The 22,650-nt window shown below is 42.9% G+C and overlaps 1 protein-coding gene across 1 annotated transcript in view; it reads left to right on the top strand.

Moving 5' to 3' along the window:
• The window catches only part of ABCA4 (ATP binding cassette subfamily A member 4), a 165,086-nt gene that overhangs the window by 96,987 nt on the left and 45,449 nt on the right, over positions 1-22,650 (top strand). Inside the window, exons 18-21 of the mRNA XM_054979825.1 lie at positions 8,722-8,928; positions 14,512-14,689; positions 19,265-19,396; positions 20,164-20,303. Of these exons, the coding sequence (XP_054835800.1) occupies positions 8,722-8,928; positions 14,512-14,689; positions 19,265-19,396; positions 20,164-20,303 (657 nt within the window). The remainder of the gene's footprint in view (positions 1-8,721; positions 8,929-14,511; positions 14,690-19,264; positions 19,397-20,163; positions 20,304-22,650) is intronic.

The raw sequence follows: 22,650 nt of genomic DNA, 5'->3' as shown, positions 1-22,650 counted from the left end.
GCACTTTCCTATATGAATTATTCCCTCACCTATGAATCCTGCTTTATGAATTGCCCCTGCTTTTAATCTTATGTCTATGAATTAATCCATGTATATGAATTGCTCCTGGTTTTTAATGCTTTTAACCCATCATGAATTCCGTATGAATTACCTTCATCCATGAATTAATCAATGTACACAATTATGAATTATTGCTATTTATATGCATGAATTGCTCATTGCTGCCTATATCACTATGAATTGCTATTACTTATGAATTATTGCTATTTATTCTGACGGTTGCACTTAGCACACCCCCTGGCGTGAACCCAGAGACCTGCAGCCCATTGGCTAATCTAAATTGCACTTATTCGGTTAGGTGGTTCTCCAAACTAAATTTTTGAGTGACGCCTCCCCCTCCTTCCCTTCCCACTCCTTCTTCGCTCGAAGCTCGACCACCGGACATTGCCGACCACCTCGCCTTTGAAGTCAAGTTCGGAGACCCGCGCGCCTGACGTCCCGGGGTCTCCGAGGGGGGGAATTGTTGCCAAGTAGGCCCCCTCCCCTGCTTTAAGGCCTGCCATGAACTGTGTTAAAGTTTCCTGCATTGCTGTTTCACTGCTACACCAAAGATTGCTTTGCACGTGTGTGTTCTGATACACGTGTCAGTTTCCTGCCTGCGTGTCAATTATCTTGCTGCTGCAATAGACTGTGTAGTTTACTGACTCCATGTTTGGGTGACTGCACAAAGGACTCTCTTTCTGGGCAGCCCTGCCCTGACCTGTATCTGGACTTCCTAGTGTGCGTTTGGACTGTGTTACAAGTGTGCCCCGTGCCTGCATTGCCATCTGCCACGGACCGTGCCTGTTCCCTGCTTTGGACTGTGTTTTAAAGTGTTGTTTCCCCTGCCTCCATGGAAGTCTGCCTCATATGGGCCCAAGCCGCTGCTAGCAGCCGGGCGCCTGCCGGGGAAACCTCCAGCGAGCCTGGCTAGGCGCTCCCTGGTCAGTTCCCGCCTGGAGCCTCCCGCGAGCCGGTCGCCGAGCTTGCCCTCGCTACCGGGCAACCTGCTAACCAGCCCCAGCTATGCCCAGCCGGCATCCATGTTCTCAGGCAGCCAGAAGACCCTGGGAAGAAGACTGCTTTGAGAAGCCATTTCGGCGAGGCGGGCACACCACGTCCGCAGCGAGAGCCCCTCGCCCCGCTCTGCATATCTTAGGAGCCGCCCCGGAGAAGAGCTAAGTGCTGACCATCCCAAGCACTTAGAGAATGCATCTCAAAGAAACCTCCGCATTCCAAAGCTGATGACATCAGGACAAGCCCTGTCCGCTGGAACATCCTTTCAGCCCACTTGGATTTCCCCCTCCCTCTTTTGTCCCCTCTTCCTGAGGTGTCACTTATCACAATCTGATTACCAAAGTGGCCCATCCAAGCCATTCAGTAGCCCATTAGACCCTTTGTTTTAATCTGTGAGAACCACCAAGTACAGCACCAGCCCCAGGGTACGTTTTGGGGTATTTAAGCTGGTCTCTCAGACCACTCGGTGCCTCGGCCATTCCCTATCCAGACCTCCTTGCTGTCCGTCTGTGGTCCCAGTGCTGGCATTGGGCCACCCTCGCTGCCGTGTCTCTGCTTCGCTCCAGGATTGTGAGTATTTCCCTTACCATCGTTGGGAACCAGCTAATGCGAACGTCTCTGTATTTCCTACTCTATATTTCTTAGACCTTGTATGTTCTTTGTATGATTGTGCAAGCTAGGCTTACGCTACACTCAATACACGTGTTTGTACCTGACTCCTTGTCTGCCTCTTTTTCACTAGAGTGTCTGGGATCGGGACCTCCGTAAACATAGGTTATGATCCTCGCTTAATATATTTAGTTACAGACTGCTACAGCTAATTCCCCATTATAATAAAAGAGCAGTTCTGGTAACACTCTGTTAGGTAGGTCTGTCTGCCAACCACAGACCTCCTGTTCTGCTCTATGTGAGCGTTTGTTATATAAGGCTCTGTCTCATGCTTTTCAGTCCCAGTAGACAGAGAGAGGATCTGTTGCTGGGATTGGAGTGAGAGAATGGAATTGAGCTTTAGGCTGCTGCAGCTTTAAAAAAGACTGAAAACCCTCTTATTTTCGGCTCTTGGCCTTGCTGGGAAGGTCTTTGAGTGAGGGTAACTTTTTTTCCGCACCCCACCCTAGTCTCAGGCCTTTGCCTGGCTCTGGGGCCTAACTTGACTGAGGCCTCTCTTATTTTTTATTTGCTTGTCTTTGTTTCTTCTTAATTCTTTCTCTGCTCTTTTGAGGGCTCACATTCTTGTTGTTTCCTTTGGTTTTATTTTGTGCAACTCTCCTGCCTGGGCAGGTGTCTGTATGGTGGTTTTGGGGCCCTCCCCCCAAGCCCAGTCTCTCTGGGTATGAAGGGGGCCATTGAAGTGCCCTGGGTTCTGACGAATCACAAAACTAACGAATCATATCACAAAACAGAATTTTGTGGAAGTTCGTGTTTCGTGTTTCGTGGAATATGATGAAACACGGAACTGTCGTTTTGTTTTTTTCCCATTTTGTGTCCATCTCTACTTCTGAGGAGGTCAGAAGAGCCCCCACTCTCCTGTCTTTCCCCAAACGATGCAAAACCAAATTATTCAAAAAGGCTTTTTACTCAGATAGGAGGGCTGTATTGTAGGGAGGGGATCTCAGATGATCCACTAATGAGTTAAGAACCTTAGACCTCAGCACTATGTTGTATTGGATTCCTACTAATGCTGTGTCTTTGTGAACTTGTATCTATTTACCCTATGGCATTGTGTATGGAAATGTTCCTGATATTGACTGTACTAATCTCACACTGTGTAATCTGCTTTGAGTCTCAGTGAGAAAGGTGGATTGTAAATGACATAAATAAATAAATAAATAATACATAAATAAGATGTATGGGGGAATGTTGGTGTAGTTCATTATGGGGATTTGATAAAAGAACATGATTGTCCCTTACTAGACTATAAGATTAGTTAACACTGTGAAGATACTATGACTTTAAGCAGGTGGTACTTAACAAGTTCTATCCCAGAGGGCTTTTGTAAGAAGAAGCCAAGAAATCTGGCTGGGGTAGCCACAACTCAGCGCAGAGCTGAGAAGCCCCAGTGCACGGAAGGTGCTGGAGGCGGAGCTGTGGCAGGTGCCCACGCGGCCTTTTCCATCCCCTCGCCAGGCTCGGGGGAAACAGCCACAGCAGGCGCCTATGCAGCCTTTCTCCGGCCCCTCGCCAGGCTTGGGGGAAAGAGCCGTGGCAGGTGCCCGCACAGCCTTTCCCTGGCCCCTCGCTGGGCTCTGGAAGAGGAGCCACGGCAGGCGCCCGCGCGGCCTTTCCCCAGCCCCTCAGCAGGCTTGGGGGAAAGAGCCGCGGCAGGCGCCCATGCAGCCTTTCTCCAGCCCCTCGCCAGGCTTGGGGGAAAGAGCCGTGGCAGGCGCCCGTGCGGCCTTTCCCTGGCTTCTTGCTGGGCTCTGGAAGAGGAGCTGCAGCAGGCGCCTGCGCAGCCTTTCCCCAGCCCCTCGCCAGGCTTGGGGGAAAGAGCCGTGGCAGGTGCCCACGCAGCCTTTCCCTGGCCCCTCGCTGGGCTCTGGAAGAGGAGCCACGGCAGGCGCCCGCGCAGCCTTTCCCCAGCCCCTCAGCAGGCTTGGGGGAAAGAGCCACGGCAGGCGCCCATGCAGGCTTTCTCCAGCCCCTCGCCAGGCTCGGGGGAAAGAGCCATGGCAGGCGCCCGTGTGGCCTTTCCCTGGCCCCTTGCTGGGCTCTGGAAGAGGAGCTGCGGCAGGCGCCTGCGCAGCCTTTCCCCAGCCCATCGCCGGGCTCTGTGGGAAGAGCTGTGGCAGGCGCCGGCGTGGCCTTTCCCCAGCCCCTCGCTGGGCTCTGGAGGAGGCACCGCAGCAGCCGCCCACACGGCCTTTCTCCGGCCCCTCACCAGGCTCGGGGGAAAGAGCCAAAACAGGCACCCAGGCAGCCTTTCCCCCGGGCTCTGGAGGAGGCACCACAGCAGCCGCCCGCACGGCCTTTCTCCGGCCCCTCACCAGGCTTGGGGGAAAGAGCCAAAGTTCTTCTTCTCTGTAGATCCAGAGGAGTTAGCCATGTTAGTCTGTAGTTGCAAAATAGTAAAGAGTCCAGTAGCATCTTTAAGACTAACCAACTTTATTGAGGCATAAGCTTTTGAGAACCACATGCCTAAGTGGGTGTCATTAAAAATATTGATGGCACCCAATACCAATGCCTCAGACAACCTAAATCAAAAGTCTTTTAATCAAAAAGGCACGCTCCCAACTTGCAAGTTGCTGCTCACAAATTGGATTTCTGGCTCACAACACTGCACCGCTTAGAGGGAACATTGGTAGCAAGTTACTTGTTCTCTCTCTAATACTGCTTTCTAAGTTATGTAAATAGTTAATAAAGGTTCATCTTATGTTGTACTGCATCCTAGATTTAGAAAATTATTCATAAAGAATGTTACAAGTACAAATGCTATTAGTATGTTTAATTATTTAATTATTGTTAACAACTATAAGGCTGATAATGACTAGTTTTTGGAAGACCAGGTATCTTCCCGGTAAGGGATACAGCAAAGCTAGTTAGGCTTACTACATTACTCAATAAGAAAGAATTTAAAGGTTGGGGGGGATGGTTGTTGTGGGTTTTCCGGGCTGTATTGCCGTGGTCTTAGCATTGTAGTTCCTGACGTTTCGCCAGCAGCTGTGGCTGGCATCTTCAGAGGTGTAGCACCAAAAGACAGATCTCTCAGTGTCACAGTGTGGAAAAGATGTTGGCAGGTCATTTATATCTACTCAGGAGGGGTGGGGTTGAGCTTAGTCATCCTGTAAGAGTTTCCCAGGGTGTGGAATGCTAATGGCGCGAGGCTTCACTGTATCCTGAGGAGGTTCTTTTGCATATGGATTGGTGCTTGATGTGCTAATCTTCTCTGCAGGGCTATTGTCGGGTATAGAGTGTTTTGTTAGCCTGGTGTTTTTCAGAACTGGAAACCATGCTCTGTTCATTCTTAAGGTTTCTTCTTTCCTGTTGAAGTTTTGCTTATGCTTGTGAATTTCAATGGCTTCCCTGTGCAGTCTGACAAAGTAGTTGGAAGTGTTGTCCAGTATTTTGGTGTCCTGGAATAAGATACTGTGCCCTGTTTGAGTTAGGCTATGTTCAGCCACTGCTGATTTTTCAGGTTGTCCAAGTCTGCAGTGTCTTTCATGTTCTTTTATTCTTGTCTGGATGCTACGCTTTGTGGTCCCGATGTAAACTTGTCCACAGCTGCAGGGTATACGATATACTCCTGCAGAGGTGAGGGGGTCTCTACTGTCTTTTGCTGATCGTAGCATCTGTTGTATTTTTCGGGTGGGTCTGAATACTGCTTGAAGGTGATGCTTTTTCATAAGCTTTCCCATCTGATCAGTAATTCCTTTGATATATGGCAAAAACACTTTTCCTGTAGGAGACTGTTTTTCCTTGGTTGTTTGATTCATCCTGGGTTTGATTGCTCTTCGGATTTCATTTCTGGAGTAGCCATTTGCCTGAAGTGCGTGGTTTAGATGATTATTTCCTCATTGAGAAAGTGCGGCTCACGTATCCGTCTTGCACGGTCCACTAATGTTTTCATTATGCCTCTTTTCTGTCGGGGGTGGTGATTGGAGTTTTTGTGTAAGTACCGATCAGTGTGAGTTGGTTTCCTGTAGACCTTGTGACCTAACTGAAAGTTTGCTTTGCGGATGACCAAGGTATCCAGGAATGGGAGTTTTCCCTCGATTTCTTTCTCCATTGTGAATTGTATGTTCAGGTGGATGTTGTTGAGATGATTCAAAAACCCCATCAATTCTTCCTCCCCATGGCTCCAAATGATAAATGTATCATCCACAAACCGGAACCATACACTAGGTTTGTGGGGTGCTGGTTCTAGAGCTGTTTTTTCAAACTGTTCCATGTAGAAGTTTGCTATAACTGGGCTGAGAGGGCTCCCCATGGCCACCCCATCCATCTGTTCATAGAATTCGTTATTGCCTTCGACAATATGTTGGGGGCATATTTTATTTATTTAACTTCATTTATATCCTGCTTTTCTTCCCAATGGAGACCCAAAGCAGCTTACATCATTCTCTTTTCCTCCATTTATCCTCACAACAACCTGTGAGGTAGGTTCGGCTGAGTGTGGCCCAAGGTCACTTGTTGAGCTTTCCTGGCAGAGCAGGGAATAGAACCTGGGTCACCTAGATCCTAGTCCATCACTCTAAACTAGAGATGGGCACGATCCAAAATAAATTAATGATCTAGCCGATCGTGGATTGGTGCCGGCGATGATCCCCAATAAACGATCCACAATGATCATCTCCCATTCCCGAGCCGTGGATCGTGGAGGCCAAAGTGGGGTACGCTGCTATTCCCAGCTATGTGGGAAGGTGGTTGCTGGCGGTGGCTGCCGGGCACGGCGGGCAAGGGGAGATGGTGACGAGCCGCCTCCCCTCAGGGGGCGGGGGTGTCTGACCTGTGTTTGGCCATCAGAGCTGCCTATCAGGGTTTGCAGGGATGAAATTGGAGTGCCCATGGCTACAGAACACCCCCTTCCCCCTCCCTCCCCTGGGTGTCTTCTCCCAACTGGTGACTGCTTTGCTCCTCCATTGTTGGAGGGAAGCCCTGCTGATCAAGGAAAGCTGGGCTTCTATTTGAGGTTCCAGGGCGACAGAAGGAGGGCAAACACAGCTCAGGCATTCCCCTGGCTCCGTTGCCAGGGGAATAGATTGCTGGCGCCTGAGTGTCTGGCTTCCCGATCCAAGCACGATCGCCCCGATCAAGCCCCGATTAAGCCCCCCCCCCGATCGCTGCATCGTTGGCCGTGGCTGAGCACGATCCGCTGGGTCCCGATCACGCGATTGCCATTATCGTGGGTTTTTTTCAATCGTAATGTGGATTGTGCCCATCTCTACTCTAAACATTATACTATACTGGTTCTTTTTGGATTCGTTTATTATGTTATATTAAAAGGAATGTTTGTGAGTAAAGGTAGTTGTGTTGTGTGTATTGGTCTGTATTAATTTGTATTGGAAATTGTTATTGTGTATGCATAAACCACAAAGAAAAGAAAAAAGACAAGTGGGATATAAATGTTGGGAGTTGCAGAAGTTAGAGGTTGATCACGGCTGTCAGGGAAATAAAATATTCTCCCATGTAACTAGGCAGAAGATAAGGTACATGTTTCAGGAATCAAACCACAATTTCTACTTCTTCTACATAACTTAAAAAAATTAAATAGCAATTAATGAGTTAATATATTAAATAGTATGAGGCTGAACGTAAGGTTGAACAGAAAATGTTTAAAGTTTCGCCTAGTGCTGAATTATAAAAATATGTTATTCTACCTAGTAGTGGCAAAGTATGAATAGGTGTCTATGGAAAATTAGTTTCCTTTTCATATAATAGACCAATCTTAGAATTTTAGAAAAAATAAACTTTTTTTCTAGAATAAGTAGTAGTAATTTAAGGAAAACTAAAAATGCCTATTCTTGAACTAGATTAATTCTAAAGTTTATATTTTAGAATGCTGAATAGAAAACGCTGACTAGCAGAAATTTAAGAAAAATGAAGAATGGCTGTTCTTGAAATGGATTAATATTAAAGTCAAATTTTAGAACGCTGAAAAGAAAATGCTGAGCACAAATAAGTAATAAGGAGAGAAGAAATAGTTTATAGTCATATATTATATCCTTTGCTGTTTAATGTTATGTAACTGATATTTTTTTGGTATTACTCTATGTACTGTTTATTACTCTCTTGTTTATCATTTATAATAATGTAAAATTGTGCGTGGTTTACTATTCTTAAGGTTACTACAATATTGTCCACTCTCTCTTTTCTTTTTAATAAAATTTAAATTAAAAAAAATAAATAACCTTTAAAAATTAAATCTCTAAGTATCAGAACTCCCCAATAAAGTTTTCAATAGGAAGAAGGTATTTTTCATCATTTATACAATTTTGTTACACTGAACAACATTCTGCTGGGTCAGCTGCTTTTAAAATTCAAGCATCCATCCTTTCTTTGCTTGCTATTGTTCAGCCACTGTTGTTTCTAATGAAGTGGACTGTAGTCTTCCAAACTTCATGCTCCTAAAGTATGTTAGAGAAGAGTCATACAGTATAAAGGTGGTGGACACAAAGACTGTCACCATACAGGATCTGGGGATTTCATAATGGGAACATAATTCCCTGGCTCACATGGGGCCAATTCAGATTGGGACCATGGCACACAAGGGAATGGGGGCTTAAGCCTTCCCTCTGGGATATTATCGAAATCTGAAATAGTCCCAGGGAGCCACAGTTTGTGTTCTTGGGGGGAAGTTACGTGTAGCCATCAGCACATCTAAGCTTCCCCAACAGGAGGACTCACAAGAGCAACCTGGGAGCATTTCAGGACAGGAAAACGGCATAGGAGGGGAAGGCTTATACACTGTATCTGCACATGCCACAGTCCTGATCATAATTGGGTCCACACACAGCTAGTTGCAAATACAGAACTCCCAGTACACATCTTATTGAAAGTCATCATGATGGCCATGGGGGCAGGGGGCAAACAAGGTCTTTGTAATGTGTGAATCAGGCCTTTAGTCTAAGGTGCGACAAAACTCAGTTCTTTTCTTTTGTAACAATAAAGGTTATCTCTACAGGCCAGCAAAGGTTGGTTTTAAAGCAAGTTATCTTTTGATTAATCTAGACAGAAGTTCAGAGAAGGAAAGCAGTGTCAACACGAAGTCTGCAGAGGAAGAGGCGAGAAAAAGTGTGCCTGAGGATTCTGCCAATGGAGATGACAGTCAGAAGAAGAAGGACGGTAAAGAAAATAAATGTAAACACAAAAGAACGAAAGAATCCAATGGACAGGAGACCCCTACAATAGAAGCAAAAGATGAAGCTGAAATGAATAGTAAGGAGAGAGGAAAGAGATGTAATTGTGACTCTTATGTGCTATACATTTGAATTTTAAACAGCTTTTTCATAGTCAGTTCATACGTCTCTCAGCAAGTGTAGCAAGGCAGAGGTGTGTGATTTTATTGTCCATGGGCCAATGCCAATGCACTGTTTGCCTTTCATGCAATGATTTTTAAGGATTCTTATTTGTAAACCATTTTGATGTAACTCTCATTTGCATGACTTTTTAACAAACTAACTTAAAAATTAATTCTGTAATCACCAAACACTATATCTCAGGGCCAGTTTACTAGACAGCCGAATCAGGAGAAAGTTTTTTTGTAGGCTTTGTCGCATGAGGCTTGCAGGTGTGAGATCTCAACTTTGAATATTCACCCACAAGCAAAGACCCCTACAATAGAAGCAAAAGATGAAGCTGAAATGAATAGTAAGGAGAGAGGAAAGAGATGTAATACTAAAAAAACTTAAATACTAAAAAAAAAAAAGATCATGTAAATAAAAAAGGCAGGGTGAACATTCTTGTTGATGCGCTAGTTTTAAAGAAAAGGGTGCATTCAAACATGCATTTTTCCCATTTGCAGAGAATATAATCCAGGGAAAGCTTTGTAACTTGATTCAACTGAATATATAAATTTGCCATTAAACATCTCTAAGAAAGCTTAGCATTGTGCCTTCCAGCAAGGCCACATAGCCCCAGTGATACTGAAATGATAACACTGTGCTGTTTTTTCTCTTAATAAGTAAGTCCTGCGGGTTGTGAAAATGTTTACTGTAGGCCTGGGGAGGAAGTTGTGTTTTTTGGTACATGGTCATGCTTTTCCACTGACCATTTAGTGCTAGGAACTACTGTGATGGTATTCAAACACTTCTGATTGTTGTTAATTATATTAATTAGTTATATTAATTATAACTAGTTATAACTAGTTATATTAATTATGGTTATGTAACTAATTATATTAGTTATATAATTATAATTATATTACCAACAGACAGTAGCTAGTCAACCAGCTACTGTAAAGAAAGTGTGTATTTATGTGGCTTTACTTGGACATGAATTTGTTGGTAATCACCTGACTGTGTTAACAAAAAGAAATAATGTAATATTGTTACTGACTTTCCTTGACCTATAGTCAGCATTTTAAAATTTGTTTTAAACAGACATAAATAAAATTTTAAAAATACCCTGCCCCCACAACCAAAGAGTGAGGCATAACTTATGGCCAAATTAGATGTGTTTATCATGCATAGTCCTGCTCACATGTATAATGGTGAAGATGGACAGGGGTCTGAAAATATGGCATGCCGATGAGGAGAACTAGACCCAGTCCCCTCCTCCACTTCATGCCACTGTGTTGCTTGAGGCATTTCTCCTCCACCTGAAAAGAGCTCAGCTTCAAACAACAGAGTGCCATAAGGTAAAGTGAAGGAGAGGACGGGGTTTAGCTCTCCTAGCCTGCACATTCCATTGTGTATTTAAAAAAATACATGCCTTACACATGAACAAGGGCAGATGTGAATAAATACACACTAATGCCCTTGTTAAAATGTAGTTTGGTCCTAATTTTTCCCCTTGGAAATCAGGGCTGCCTGTACCCATCCAACAGCAATTGTCTTCCTTGATGTCTCCTTAGAATCAGAATCATCCATTATTTCAGTTTCAAAGCTTAAGAAACTCTACACAACATTGATTTCAACTCAAAGAGAAAGTGGAATGGGTATGCACATGCCACTATGCGCAGTTGCCAGCTCATGAGCATGGAATCTGGCAGTCTTTATGATTTTGGTGTTCCAAATGTACATAAGTGGAGACACATGATATTCTCAATACATGCACCATTCTTCACTATGTCGTGTGAAGAGGGCAATACCAGTGCATTTCCCGCTTTGGTACATACAAACACATACACGCAAACATCTGGGTTTCCATTCATAAACAATACAGGCATTCTTCTATTCAGCAAAAAAATGTCAACCACATGTTTTGTGAGGATTATGCTTAGTGTGATCTCCCCTTATGTGCTGCTGGATTGCCAAATTCATATCAACTAAACAGGAACAGGACGCATACATGCATAGGTTCCCTCTTCTTCTGCATGTAGACTCCATTCTTGTGAGCTGGCAATTGTATATGGGTGAGGGCAGGCCTAGTGAACTCATGCCTGCTCCCTCTCTATGTAGATTAATTGCGGCATATGTGATGTCATTGTAGATGGCTAGACTGAGTGATCCAGAAAATCCTGAGTGGAAAGTTAAGAGGATTAACTGTTATTTAAATTACCTATGCATTGAGGGGCAGTCATTTTGGTGTCTCTTTGATGTGTAATTTTGGCTAAGGAGTAGCCTTTCTACAAGCTTAACATTTTTAGGTGCTCCGCTTGGGTTCAGATGCCATTCCCTTCTGCAAAGCTGCTGTTTTTGACAGCAAGCAATGCACCTAGCATTGAAATCCTTTTGAAATGTTTGAGGTAAATCCAAAATCACTGGGGTTTATTCTGGCTCAGATTGTGACACACAAATTCTGGGGTGAATAAAAACAGCATAGTCCTTCAAAAACAACTAGCCCACCAAGACCCAAAGGTCACTTTAGCAAATCTTTTCTTAGTATCTTGTTAACTTGGCTTATTTCACTTTTCATCTCCCAGATTCTTGCAAACTCTGAAAATGCTACAGGGGTTGAACTGCCTCTTCCTGGGAAAAATACCTGGCATTCCCTTTTCTAACCTATAACCTTTAGACAGTTCAGTTGACAAGTGAATTGGATATGTTTTTGAAAAGTCAGATCCAAAAATAACATAATTTGGGGGCAAGCTAAACTTGATAAAGTCACCTACAGTTTTATTCACTTGTCTGTCCTTTTCAAAGAGTGGATTTGAATCTACTGTTCTACACCAAAAGTGGGCATACACAGGTACTCTCCTGTCTTCTTCCCACTGGCTGGTGGGGAGGTGTTAGAGCACATTTTCAGGCTGACTACTTATGTGCTTAGTAGCACCTTAGAGACCAATTAGATTTCCAAGCTAAGAGCTTTTGAGAGTCAAAGCTCCCTTAGTCAGATATCTGATGAAGGGAGATATGACTCTCAAAAGCTCATACCCTGGAAATCTAGTTGAACTCTAAGGTGCTACTTGTCCTGAATCTTGCTCTTCTACTTCCCACCAAAATGGTTACCCACCTTGAAACTACTTTTGTACTTACATGGTTCCTAAGTAGTCTGTCAAGCATAGAGCACAATCCCTGTATAAGAATATTTTTAAAGATAAAATAAGAAATTGGTTTGCTGTAAATGTGAATGTAAAATTTGACATGACTTGAAAATTGCCCTACCTGTCTAACATGAGGCCATATCAGAAAACAGGGTGGGTGGGTACTATTTTGCGTTAGCATTTGAAAATGCAATAGTGGTTTGGTCCCAGTTTCTCAGAGATGGATAGTTCTTGACAGACACTATTACAGAGGTAACAGTGGTCTTTGTTATGGAAAAACCATAAAAGAGGTCATCTGTCACCACCACCAGAACTGTTGCTTCAGATACGCTGCTGTGATTTGAGATGTAACTCAGTGGAGTCCAATTATCATTATCTGCTCTGGGTCTTCACTTCAAAGAACAATTTTTTGTTAGAATAGTAGAGTAACAGATACTTCTAGCTAAGGGCCCAGTAGTGGAATGGGTTACACCTGGGCTGAATTGGCTGCTCTCAAACACAGCACTTCTGGGTGCAGGAACAATTAAGTAAACAATAATTATGGAAAACTTTCCAAGCACATTTTGAGGTAATTTTAAAAACACAAATCAATAGGCTCTGTACCCTTGGTTTACATCTTCACAAATGCTCAAGGGGGTCATTTACTTCAATGGGAGCCTTTTGGCCCAGAATTAAGAAAAATAAGCAATCCTTACAGTGACATTCAAAATGGTACTGCTATGATCTAGCTCTGCTGCCCAGCCTATATTAAGTAGGATGCAGGGGGAATACAGGCCTTGATCTGTGCTGACATACAGAGGTGATTTTTTCACTAAGAAAAAGGAGTTTTATTTATGCTGTTGTTTTTTATAGTCTGCCTTTCTCACTGAGATCCAAGGTGGATTACATACTACATAGGACATTCATAATATAATCAGCAGTTAGGACATGCAGTGAAAACAGATACAATAGGGTATGGTAGCTGCAAATTTGAAAACCAAGATAAAGCTTAACACATAAATGAACCTCTTCCCTTTATGTGAAAAAAAGGTCTTCATATGGACAGAGATGGCTTGTTTTCATGCCAGATTTCATTGCAACTGGAAACATAGACCTGTCCCTGCAATCTCTGACAAAACCAGAGCACACCTTACATATGCAACACAACAGAGGATATTTTCAATTGTTTTATGCAACAATTGTGACCATGTGCAGTAGCTTACCATCCGGATTTGGCGTTTCTCCCCCTAGATACCGCCAGGTGCTTTCTCTTAACTTATGTGTGGAACACATGGAAGAAAATTCCCAGCCACCCCTCACTGGTAGTATAATAAAAGAAACTAATTAACTAATAATTTGCTGCTTCTCCAATGGTACCCCAAAACCTGCCATCTGAGGCAGATGGCCTCAATATGCCAGCTGATCAGGTTGATCCTACTGCCATATAGTAAAATCACCACTCTGAAACACTACCAACCAAATGAACCAAATAGAGTAGCTTAATATAATCTCTTGGTTGCTTTTTTAATAGGTACGTCAGCCTTGATATTATCATGTAAAGAATGCATAAACAATCTTGGTAGATGCAGATAGGGCAATAGTTTACATTCTAGCTAAAATGAAATTTACATTCTAAGTAATTTTTTTTTACAAAAATTATTGCAGGGGAAAGAATCCCAATTATTTTGGCACTTAACCCTGGTGCGATCCAGAAAATACGTTTTAGAGGGACATAAGGATGCTTTCCAAATGGGTGTTTTGTTCTGCTCTGGATTTCAAACTGGAATGTTTTTTTCCCAAAGCACTCACAGAATGGTGTTTTTAGCTCTTCTCTTTCCATCTTTTTCCATGATTTGCTCCAATGTTTCCTGAAACTGCTTTGTTCTGATTGTTCCAGAAACATTTAATTTAAATGTGTTTCTACCTTGTGGATGGAAAGGTGCTGATTTTCAGATTTCCCCACCCGTATCAATGCCATTTTCCTTCCCTAAACCTCATGCCCACCATTTCCTCTTCCCCACCGCCAGTGGGCTTTTTGCCAGCTTTTTTTTTTTAAAGCAGTTGCTATCACTATAATATCATAACAGTATTACAATATAGCTACTATTGATTTTTATTTTTTTTAAAAAAAGCCAGCAAAAGCCCTCCTGAGATGTGTGGCAGGGGGGATGGCTGGTTATAAGGGCAGAGGGAGGAAAGAATGGAGAATTGCCTGGTATGGATGCTCCATTGCTATTATGAATGCCACTGAGGATCACACTGGAGGATCGTGGCCTTGCAGAAGCAGCCATGGTGCTTTGTAATAGAAACCACATCCATCGCACTGCACAAATGTGTGTGTGGTCACAGAGCTCTCTTCTACAGTTATCTCATTTTTAATTTCTTTGTGTTTCAAGCAAACCCCTTCTTTGAAGCGGAACCTTCTGGTCTGGTCCCAGGTGTGCGCATCCAGAACCTAGTAAAGATCTTCCCCGGTTGCTCCAGGCCAGCAGTGGATGGCATGAGTATTACTTTTTATGAGAGCCAGATCACCGCTTTCCTTGGCCAAAATGGAGCTGGAAAAACTACTACAATGTGAGTTGTTTTGGGATCAAATTAACTGATCCAACTATTGCTTGAGTACAAGGTTTAATAATCATGGCTGTCTTTTTCAGAAGTTTATTTGTATGTTAATTTCTGGAAATAAAGGAGTAAAGGCAGAAAGCAAGACTGATAGAACAGTTAGAGAAGAAAACCCACCTAACATATCCCCATAACTTCTAGGAACACTTTTTGAACTGGAATGTTGAGGGTATTGTGTGAGGAATGGAGGATCAAACCATGCTCCAGCTGTTGAAGGAAAAAATAATTCACTACCTTACTTCACAAACAAATTGAGGTTCTCCAAGGACCACAGCAAAAAAACCCCTCAAGAACCTGGAAGCATCATTGTTTCCAGACTAATTCTACATGGGTACACATAACTGAGAACAGATATCTATTTTTAAATTGAATTATCACATTTTTATCCTGCCATTTTTCCAAGGAGTTCAATACAGTGTACAAAGGTCTCCTCTCGTCTAGTGTATCCTTACAACAACTGTTAGTGGGTAAGCTAAGGGAGAAATAGAGCAACTGGCCCAGGGTCACGCTGAGTTTTGTGAATGAGAGGGGATTTGCACAGGAAAAAGAGCTTGAGAGAAAGGTAAGAGGTCTCCCTCCCCCGGTGGCAGTTTGCCAAGCTTACTTAAACTCTCGTTTTTTTATAGAAACCAGTTCCCCAAGTTGTGTGTCTGTGTGGAGCACAGGTAGGCTCCATGGAGAACTCATAGAAGAAGTAACATGTAGAGTGACCCTTAGGTTCAAATCCATCTCTTCCTAGTCTGATGGTGTAACCACTACATTACCCTGTGAAAGATGCATGTGCATGTTTGATTTAGCAGTTGTTTTCTTTTTTGCTACAATCCACTTTAAATTACATATGAACCATCAAAGTCATGGCAGCCCTTTAAATTGAATGCATGTCTGTTCGTCCATATTTCTGTATAGAATGACCAGTTGAGCTTGGAGTTCGTTTTGTTTGGCAGCTAAGTCTCAATGTCAGGTTCATGTTTTAAAATGCAGATGGTTATATATTTTGTTCCCTGGAACAATTCTGGTTTTGGATACAGTAGCATATCTAAATGGCACAGATAATTACTCTTGCTATCTTATCTAAACTTGTGTGAAATAAAAAAGTTACATCACCGCATCTGTGATCACACTGGCTTCAGAGAACATTTACAAAATTTGTTCCAAAACAGGCAAGACCTTAGAAAGAAGGAAATTCCTATCTTATAAAAGTGGAAGTCAAAGAAGAAACAAAAACAGATGTCTCTGGAAGAGAAGCACTTTCCTGGGGTCAAGTCTTCTTAGATAGGCTGAGAGAGATGGGGAGCCTTTTGCATGAAAGAGCTGAAAAAACAATGGTCAGCAAAGCTGATATGCCCTTTGGGCCTGTGAGGATTGCAGGTGCATTGTTTCTCAGGGGGTTGGACAAACATTTCCTTGGCTTTCAGTTCCCATTGCCCCTAGGTTTCTTCCTGAGTCACTTATATTCTGTTGCCAGGTCAAAATTTCAAAAATTGCAGATCTGTATCTGGATTTTTTTAAAGCTTTCCTTGAACTTGGAAGATTCTGAAACAAGGGTCATCCATTGCCTTCTCTTGGGCTGTGTTTCTCAGGGCAAACCAGATGTTATTTCTGTAAACATGTGGTGTAAGCCCACATTTGTTGAGACAACATGGAGCATCAGGGTTTACAGGGGGAAATCAGTGGGAGGGAAAGATGCCTAATTCCTTTTCCTTACCAATATTTTTCTGCAAATGGCATGCCCTTCCCAGCTGTTTTTCACCTAGTTTAGTTAACTTCAAGTTTTAGAGGCCAACTTGGAAAGAAAAACTTTTAAAATGACCAAGCAGAGCCATTTACAGGGGATAGTCAACAGGCAAGGCATGGGTTAAGTTTCCACCTTCTGTCAGCCAATTCTCCCCTGCAAATGTCCTCTTCCCCACATTAAACATGATTAGGGACAGACAGGGTTAGGTTAGCCTTGAGTAGTTATTACTTTGTCCCTCAGAGAGAGTATCTTTCATCAAACTTTTGAGTATGTACACTTTTTCTAAATCTAACCATTGTTTGTATATTCCAGTTTGCATAACGGAAAATTAAGCATGTGCACTTCCCATTCCCCGTGCACATAGTGTAATAAAAACATAAGAGGAGCCAGACTGGATAAGACCATCTAGTCCATCATTGTGTTTCTGACACTAGTCAGTCAGACACCACCAGGAAGACTATAGGCAGAGCCAGAAGATGGCACCTGCTGACAAGCATCTGACAATGGAAGATTCTGCCTCTGAACCTGGAGTTTCTATTTGGATAGCCAACCATAGGCTATCCATAGGCTTTGATGAATCTGTTCAGCCCCATTTTAAATTCATTTAAAGATCACTCTAAAATGTTACTTCTTTTACAAGTTTGCCGCAGAGCCAACCCATGCCCCATGCAGTCATACAGCAGCTCTGAAGATGGCTTCTATAAAAAAGGAGAACCCAAGTGGGTTTGGAAAGCTGCTGCCAGGGAAGGGAAAGCTCCTGCCTTTCTCCCAAGCTTCCCACCCCTGTGCAAAAACAGTGCAAGGGAGGGTTGTTTCCCATTTCTGCTGCTGCACATGCACACAAAACCCCCATGTGGAGCAGCAGAAATGGGAAAACTCTCCTCCCCTGCAATGTTTTTGTACAGGGGGGGAAAAGCTTGGGAGAAAGGCAGAAACTCTCCCTCCCCTAGCAGCAGATTTCTCAGCCCATTTGGGCTTTCCTTTTTTTTGTAGAAGCCATTTCTAGAGCTGCTGTCTTATTGAGCAGAGCATGGGTTGGCTCTGTGGTGAACTCATAAAAGAAGTAAAGCTTAGAGTGATCCTAAGCAGTGATAATTACTTGTCTTCAAGTTGCAGTATTATAAGGGAAAGAGAAAAGTTTCTCTGTACCATGCATAATGTTCTAGAACTCTATCAGGCCGCTCCACAGTCACATTTTTTCCAAACTAGAAACCCCCTGATGCTTGAAATTTGCCTTATAGGGCAGGTGCTACAACCCTGTGATCCCCAATCCTATGGTTGTTATTTTCGGCACTTTTCTCCACAGTCTGTTTTATGAGATGTGGTGACCAGAACTGTACACAGTATTCTAAATATGGCCACACCAGCGGCTTGTATGAGTGAATTATTATACTGGTAGTTTTATTTTCTGTTCCTTTCCTGATAATTCCTAGAACAGAATTTTCTTTTTTTTACCACTGCACACTGGACAATGTAATCCACCACAGAACTCTGGAATCAGCTACCAGTGAGGTCTGAGAGCCTCGCTACAAGTGACATTTTTCACGTGAAGGACACTTGATCATTTTTGCAAGTCTTTCTGGGAACTGAAGTCCCTCTCCCCCACCCCTTTTCCTTCTGTTCCTTCCCCTCTCTGTTAAAATCGCTGCCTGAAGAGACAGAGAAAGCCTACAGCAACAGCAGCTTTTGCAAATCGTCCTGCTGGGTGGGATGCTCTGGAGAATGCTGACATGTCGGTGAAGTCCTAGTGTCCTTCCCCTTTCTGTTAGAATCGCTGCCTGAAAAGTCATAGAAAGCCTGCGGCAACAGCAGCTTTTGCAAATCGTTCCTCCAGTCACAAACCTGCTCTCAACGATCTTTGGGGGCGGGCAGCTGCAACTTTCTCCCTTCCCTGGGCATCCTGCTCAGCTTCACTGACATGTCAGCTTTCTCCAGAGCATTCTGCCCCCCGCCCCGGAGCAAGCCGATTTGCAAAAGCTGCTGTTGCTGTAGGCTTTCTCTGTCTCTTCAGGCAGCGATTCTAACAGAGAGGGGAAGGAACAGGAGGAAAAGGGAGAGGGACTTCAGTTCCCAGAAAGACTTGCGAAAATGATCAAGGGTCCTTCACGTGTAAAATGTCACTTGTAGTGAGACTCTGAGCTGTAACCCTCTCTCCTGATTTTCTACTGGCTATGTACAATACTCTTGTTCAAGATGGCCTTTAAGAATGTCATTTTAAAAGTTTGTTTCCTAGTTGGGTTATCCCTTGGACAGTTTTCTTAGAGTTCAGAAGGCAGGTCAGATGACAGATAAAGCTCGTTTGAAAACAGTATTATCAATTTTTTAACCAGAAATTGCATGTTCTATTTTCCATCCTCATTAAGCCTCATGTAAAACTGTTTGTGAAAAGAAAAATAATTTTAAAATTCTGCTAGATAAACTTTATTTTGATGAGAGCCCAAAGAAATCTTCACCTTATACCCTTCTTCTTTTGAAATTCCTTTCACAGTACAACAGTAAAATTAATAATGTGTAGACTTTTTTTATTTGAAAATCTGCAAATGTAAAGTTTTATAACTTTTTTATAACACTGTTTGAGATCTCTGAAACTTGCTCCAGTCTGGATAGCCAATCCATAGATTGATATCCAATGTGTATTTCTCCAAAAGCATATGTAGGCCTCAAGCACCACCTAGTGGCACTCTAAACACTTTACTTGAAATTTAAGTCATACTGCTTTTTCATTTCTTTGTTTAAAATAACAGCTTTGTAATAGCTGATTAAATGACATTTTTTTCATGCTGTTTGTCTAGGTCAATCCTCACTGGTCTGTTCCCACCCACATCTGGAACAGTACTAGTAGGTGGTAGGGACATCCAGACACACATGGACTCCATCCGGCAGAGCTTAGGCATGTGCCCTCAGTACAACATCTTGTTTAAACAGTAAGTCTCATCAGAAAAGAAGTAATGAATTCCCTAACTGAAGAAGTTGTCCCCATTCCTCATGAGAAGTCTCTGGTCTAGTAGCTAATTAAACAGTTCCCACTCCTCTTGAAATATTTGTTAAGAGTAGGTGAGCTATTTTCTCTTTGTATTAGTTCTCTTGGTATATTTCTGTTCGTATTGTAGTATGCTATTTTCTCTTTGTTTTAGTCAGGACCAAAGTTATCACAATTGATATGTTCTTATCCAGAACAGCTGTGCTGTGGTTTGGACAGACTTTCAACACTGGTACTCAAAGCTGTCATAAATTTGGGACCTCAGGGTCTGCTGTGTGGAAGTCAATGTTCCACCATTCTGAAAGATGGAGAAGTAACTGACTGTATACCAGAAATAGCCAATGTCTTTTGAGCCTGCAAGAAGACTCTTCAGTCTCAGCACTTTTAACTTGTACTCCTTTGTGATTCTTCCATTTTACAGTGTCTTTGGTTGGAGACAGACAAAAGTTTTATGAAGAGTTGTGAGGCTTTGCTTCCCAAGGTGTACACATAGTTCTTTTGTTCCACTGCCACCTCTAGTCCAACAGGTTTTGAGTGCTTTTGAAACAACACCAAACATTCATCCCACTTCTGCTTCTGTTTGGATAGCAATCCTTCTTACCTCCCTTTCTGAAAATGTAAAATATATAGTTTATTGTTTCTGTGTTACAGTAGTATTGTCTCTTGTGGTGTTCTAAAACAATTCATTTTCTTTCTGGAACTTTTCAACAGCCTTACTGTTGCAGAACACATCCTATTTTACGCTCAGCTGAAAGGAAGGTCCAGAGAGGAGGCTGAAATAGAAATGGAGATGATGCTGGAAGATACAGGCCTCCCGCATAAAAGGAACGAAGAGTCGCAAAACTTGTCAGGTATCCAAGGGCTCACCCACAAGTTTTCCTATATGTTAAGAATTTGCTGCTGCCTTTAGACCAAGGATAAGCAACCCAAGTGCCAGCCCCACTCCACCCTGCCCCTCTACCTGTGGTTCGTTGTATTGGCAAGCAAAAGGGGTAGACGAGAGACAACAGTTGTACTTGGACAATTGCAGGCAAGCTGAGCTTCAGTGTTACCAATACCTCAAGGTCTTGCCTTGGACCTTAGGGAAGAGAACAAGCTGAGCAAAATGATCTGATGCACTACTGTTGGGCATCTGTGTGGGTGGTTGCCTACCTTTGAACTGGTGGGAAATCTGGAACCAGGAGTCCTGACGGACTCAAACGAAAAAAGCTTCAGAGCAGTGGGGAAGGTGCCAGTTGCAGAAGAGAATTGGTGGGCATCCTCTAGCCTCTGCTTGTCTCCTACAACTATCTCCACGGCTGTTACTTCCTTGGCCAGGGTTCCCAGGTGTGTCTGCTGCTGTTTGGGGAATGGAAGAGGGTAGGGCTAAGCATCTCCCACTGCTTGTGTGTTGCAAATTGATCCCTCTCCCTTTTGTTTTGCTGCTGCTAAGTGATGGGAAACAACAGTATAACAAGGGAATGGTCTTCAAAATGCAATACCAAAAGGGGGACAAATCAATCCAAGAAGACCATATAAAGTTCTTATTGACAACCAATGTACAATTAAAGAATCCTGTCCATCACACAATAAATTGCAACACTTATAGTCATGTTATTTTCTATTATTTTTCACAGGTACAAAGTCTCCATAGCCACACTAACTTCCATATGCGGCAATGTACAATTAGAAAATCCAAACCAAATCCAAAATAGTATTCCATTCCTCAACTCTAGCTTATGGCAAAATAAGCTAGAGTTGGGGAACAGAATACGATTCTGCATACTATAAAGGCTGGTTAGGAAGCAGGGTACAGTGAAATGGGGAACCATTGAAGCCAGCATACCCATTGCCAATCTCCCGCTGGGAGCTCCCTTGGGGGCAGCACGGCGGGTTGAAACAGCTTAGCCGCACATGAAAGATTTTGTGGCTAAAAAGACTCTGTGCCTGTGAGAAACATTAGAGAAAGAAACATAACTTTAAGCATTGCAGTTTACTGTTTGATGGTTTGGATTTTCTAATTGTACATTGCCGCATATGGAAGTTAGTGTGACTATGGAGACTTTGTACCTGTGAAAAATAATAGAAAATAAAGTGACTATAAGTGTTGCAATTAATTGTGTGATGGACTGGATTCTTTAATTGTACATTGGTTGTCAATAAGAACTTTATATGGCCTTCTTGGATTGATTCGTCTCCCTTTTGGTATTGCTAAGTGATGACCTGGTTCACCTCCTCCACAGGATTGCATTCAGTGCATGATGTTCTCTTTAGTTTCTTGTTAGCAAAACATAGAATATAATACATTTTTTAAAAAACTGTTCACTGATAAGTTTTTGCTATAGTAATGAGTCCACGTTTGTCCCAGTTGGGTTGATAGGTTAAGGTATTGCACTGTTGGCAAAGCCTGAGGTATCCTTAAATTGGCTGTAGGTACTATAAGCTAACACATTATTCTGTTTTGTAAAAAGGGTATAATTAATGAATGATAGGGCAAGTTCTAATACAACTGGGAGACGGTTTGAACGGACATATAGAAAAATCACTAACTGCTCAACATTTTCTGCCTTTATAGGGATAAAAGATATTCCTTTACCCAGGGCTTTTGTTCTGGGAAAACAGGTGGTGGAACTCAGGACCGCACAATGACATCACTTTGGGTCAGCTGGAACAAGGGGGGAGTTTTTTAAAGTTTAAATTGCCCTCGGCGAAAATGGTCACATGGCCGGTGGTCTCGCCCCCTGATCTCCCGGCAGAGGGGAGTTTAGCTTGTTTAGAAAGCTGAACTCCCCTCTGTCTGGAGATCAGGGGGCGGGGCCACTGGCCATGTGACCATTTTCAAGAGATGCTGGAACTCCATTCCACCACGTTCCCGCTGAAAAACCCCCTGCCTTTACCTATGTTTATATTTCTTATGTAAAAGGGACTCTTTACGAGGGAACCATGGAATTTGTTGCTTCTAGTTTAGGTTTGGCCTAGCATGTTTTGGCAATTGAGATAAGGACTGACTCCCTGCCATGTTTTGTTTTTTTTTAATCCTGATATTTCCTGGCATGAAAAATCTGCCTCCTGAACAATCTGTCTCACTTTACGTCATGGCAGAGCCTACACTTCACAGGAATTTGCACATCAGTAAGTCAAGAGGAGGATTGTTCTTATGTTTCTTTATGTGGTATGTTAGTGTTAGGCAGACTTTAACAGAATCATAAGACTATGGAA

This window comes from Eublepharis macularius, chromosome 5 (assembly GCF_028583425.1).
Source record: "Eublepharis macularius isolate TG4126 chromosome 5, MPM_Emac_v1.0, whole genome shotgun sequence".
Classification (NCBI taxonomy): domain Eukaryota; kingdom Metazoa; phylum Chordata; class Lepidosauria; order Squamata; family Eublepharidae; genus Eublepharis; species Eublepharis macularius.
The sequence above is the reverse complement of the archived record's forward strand: the minus strand, read 5'-3'. Positions and strand labels throughout refer to the sequence as shown.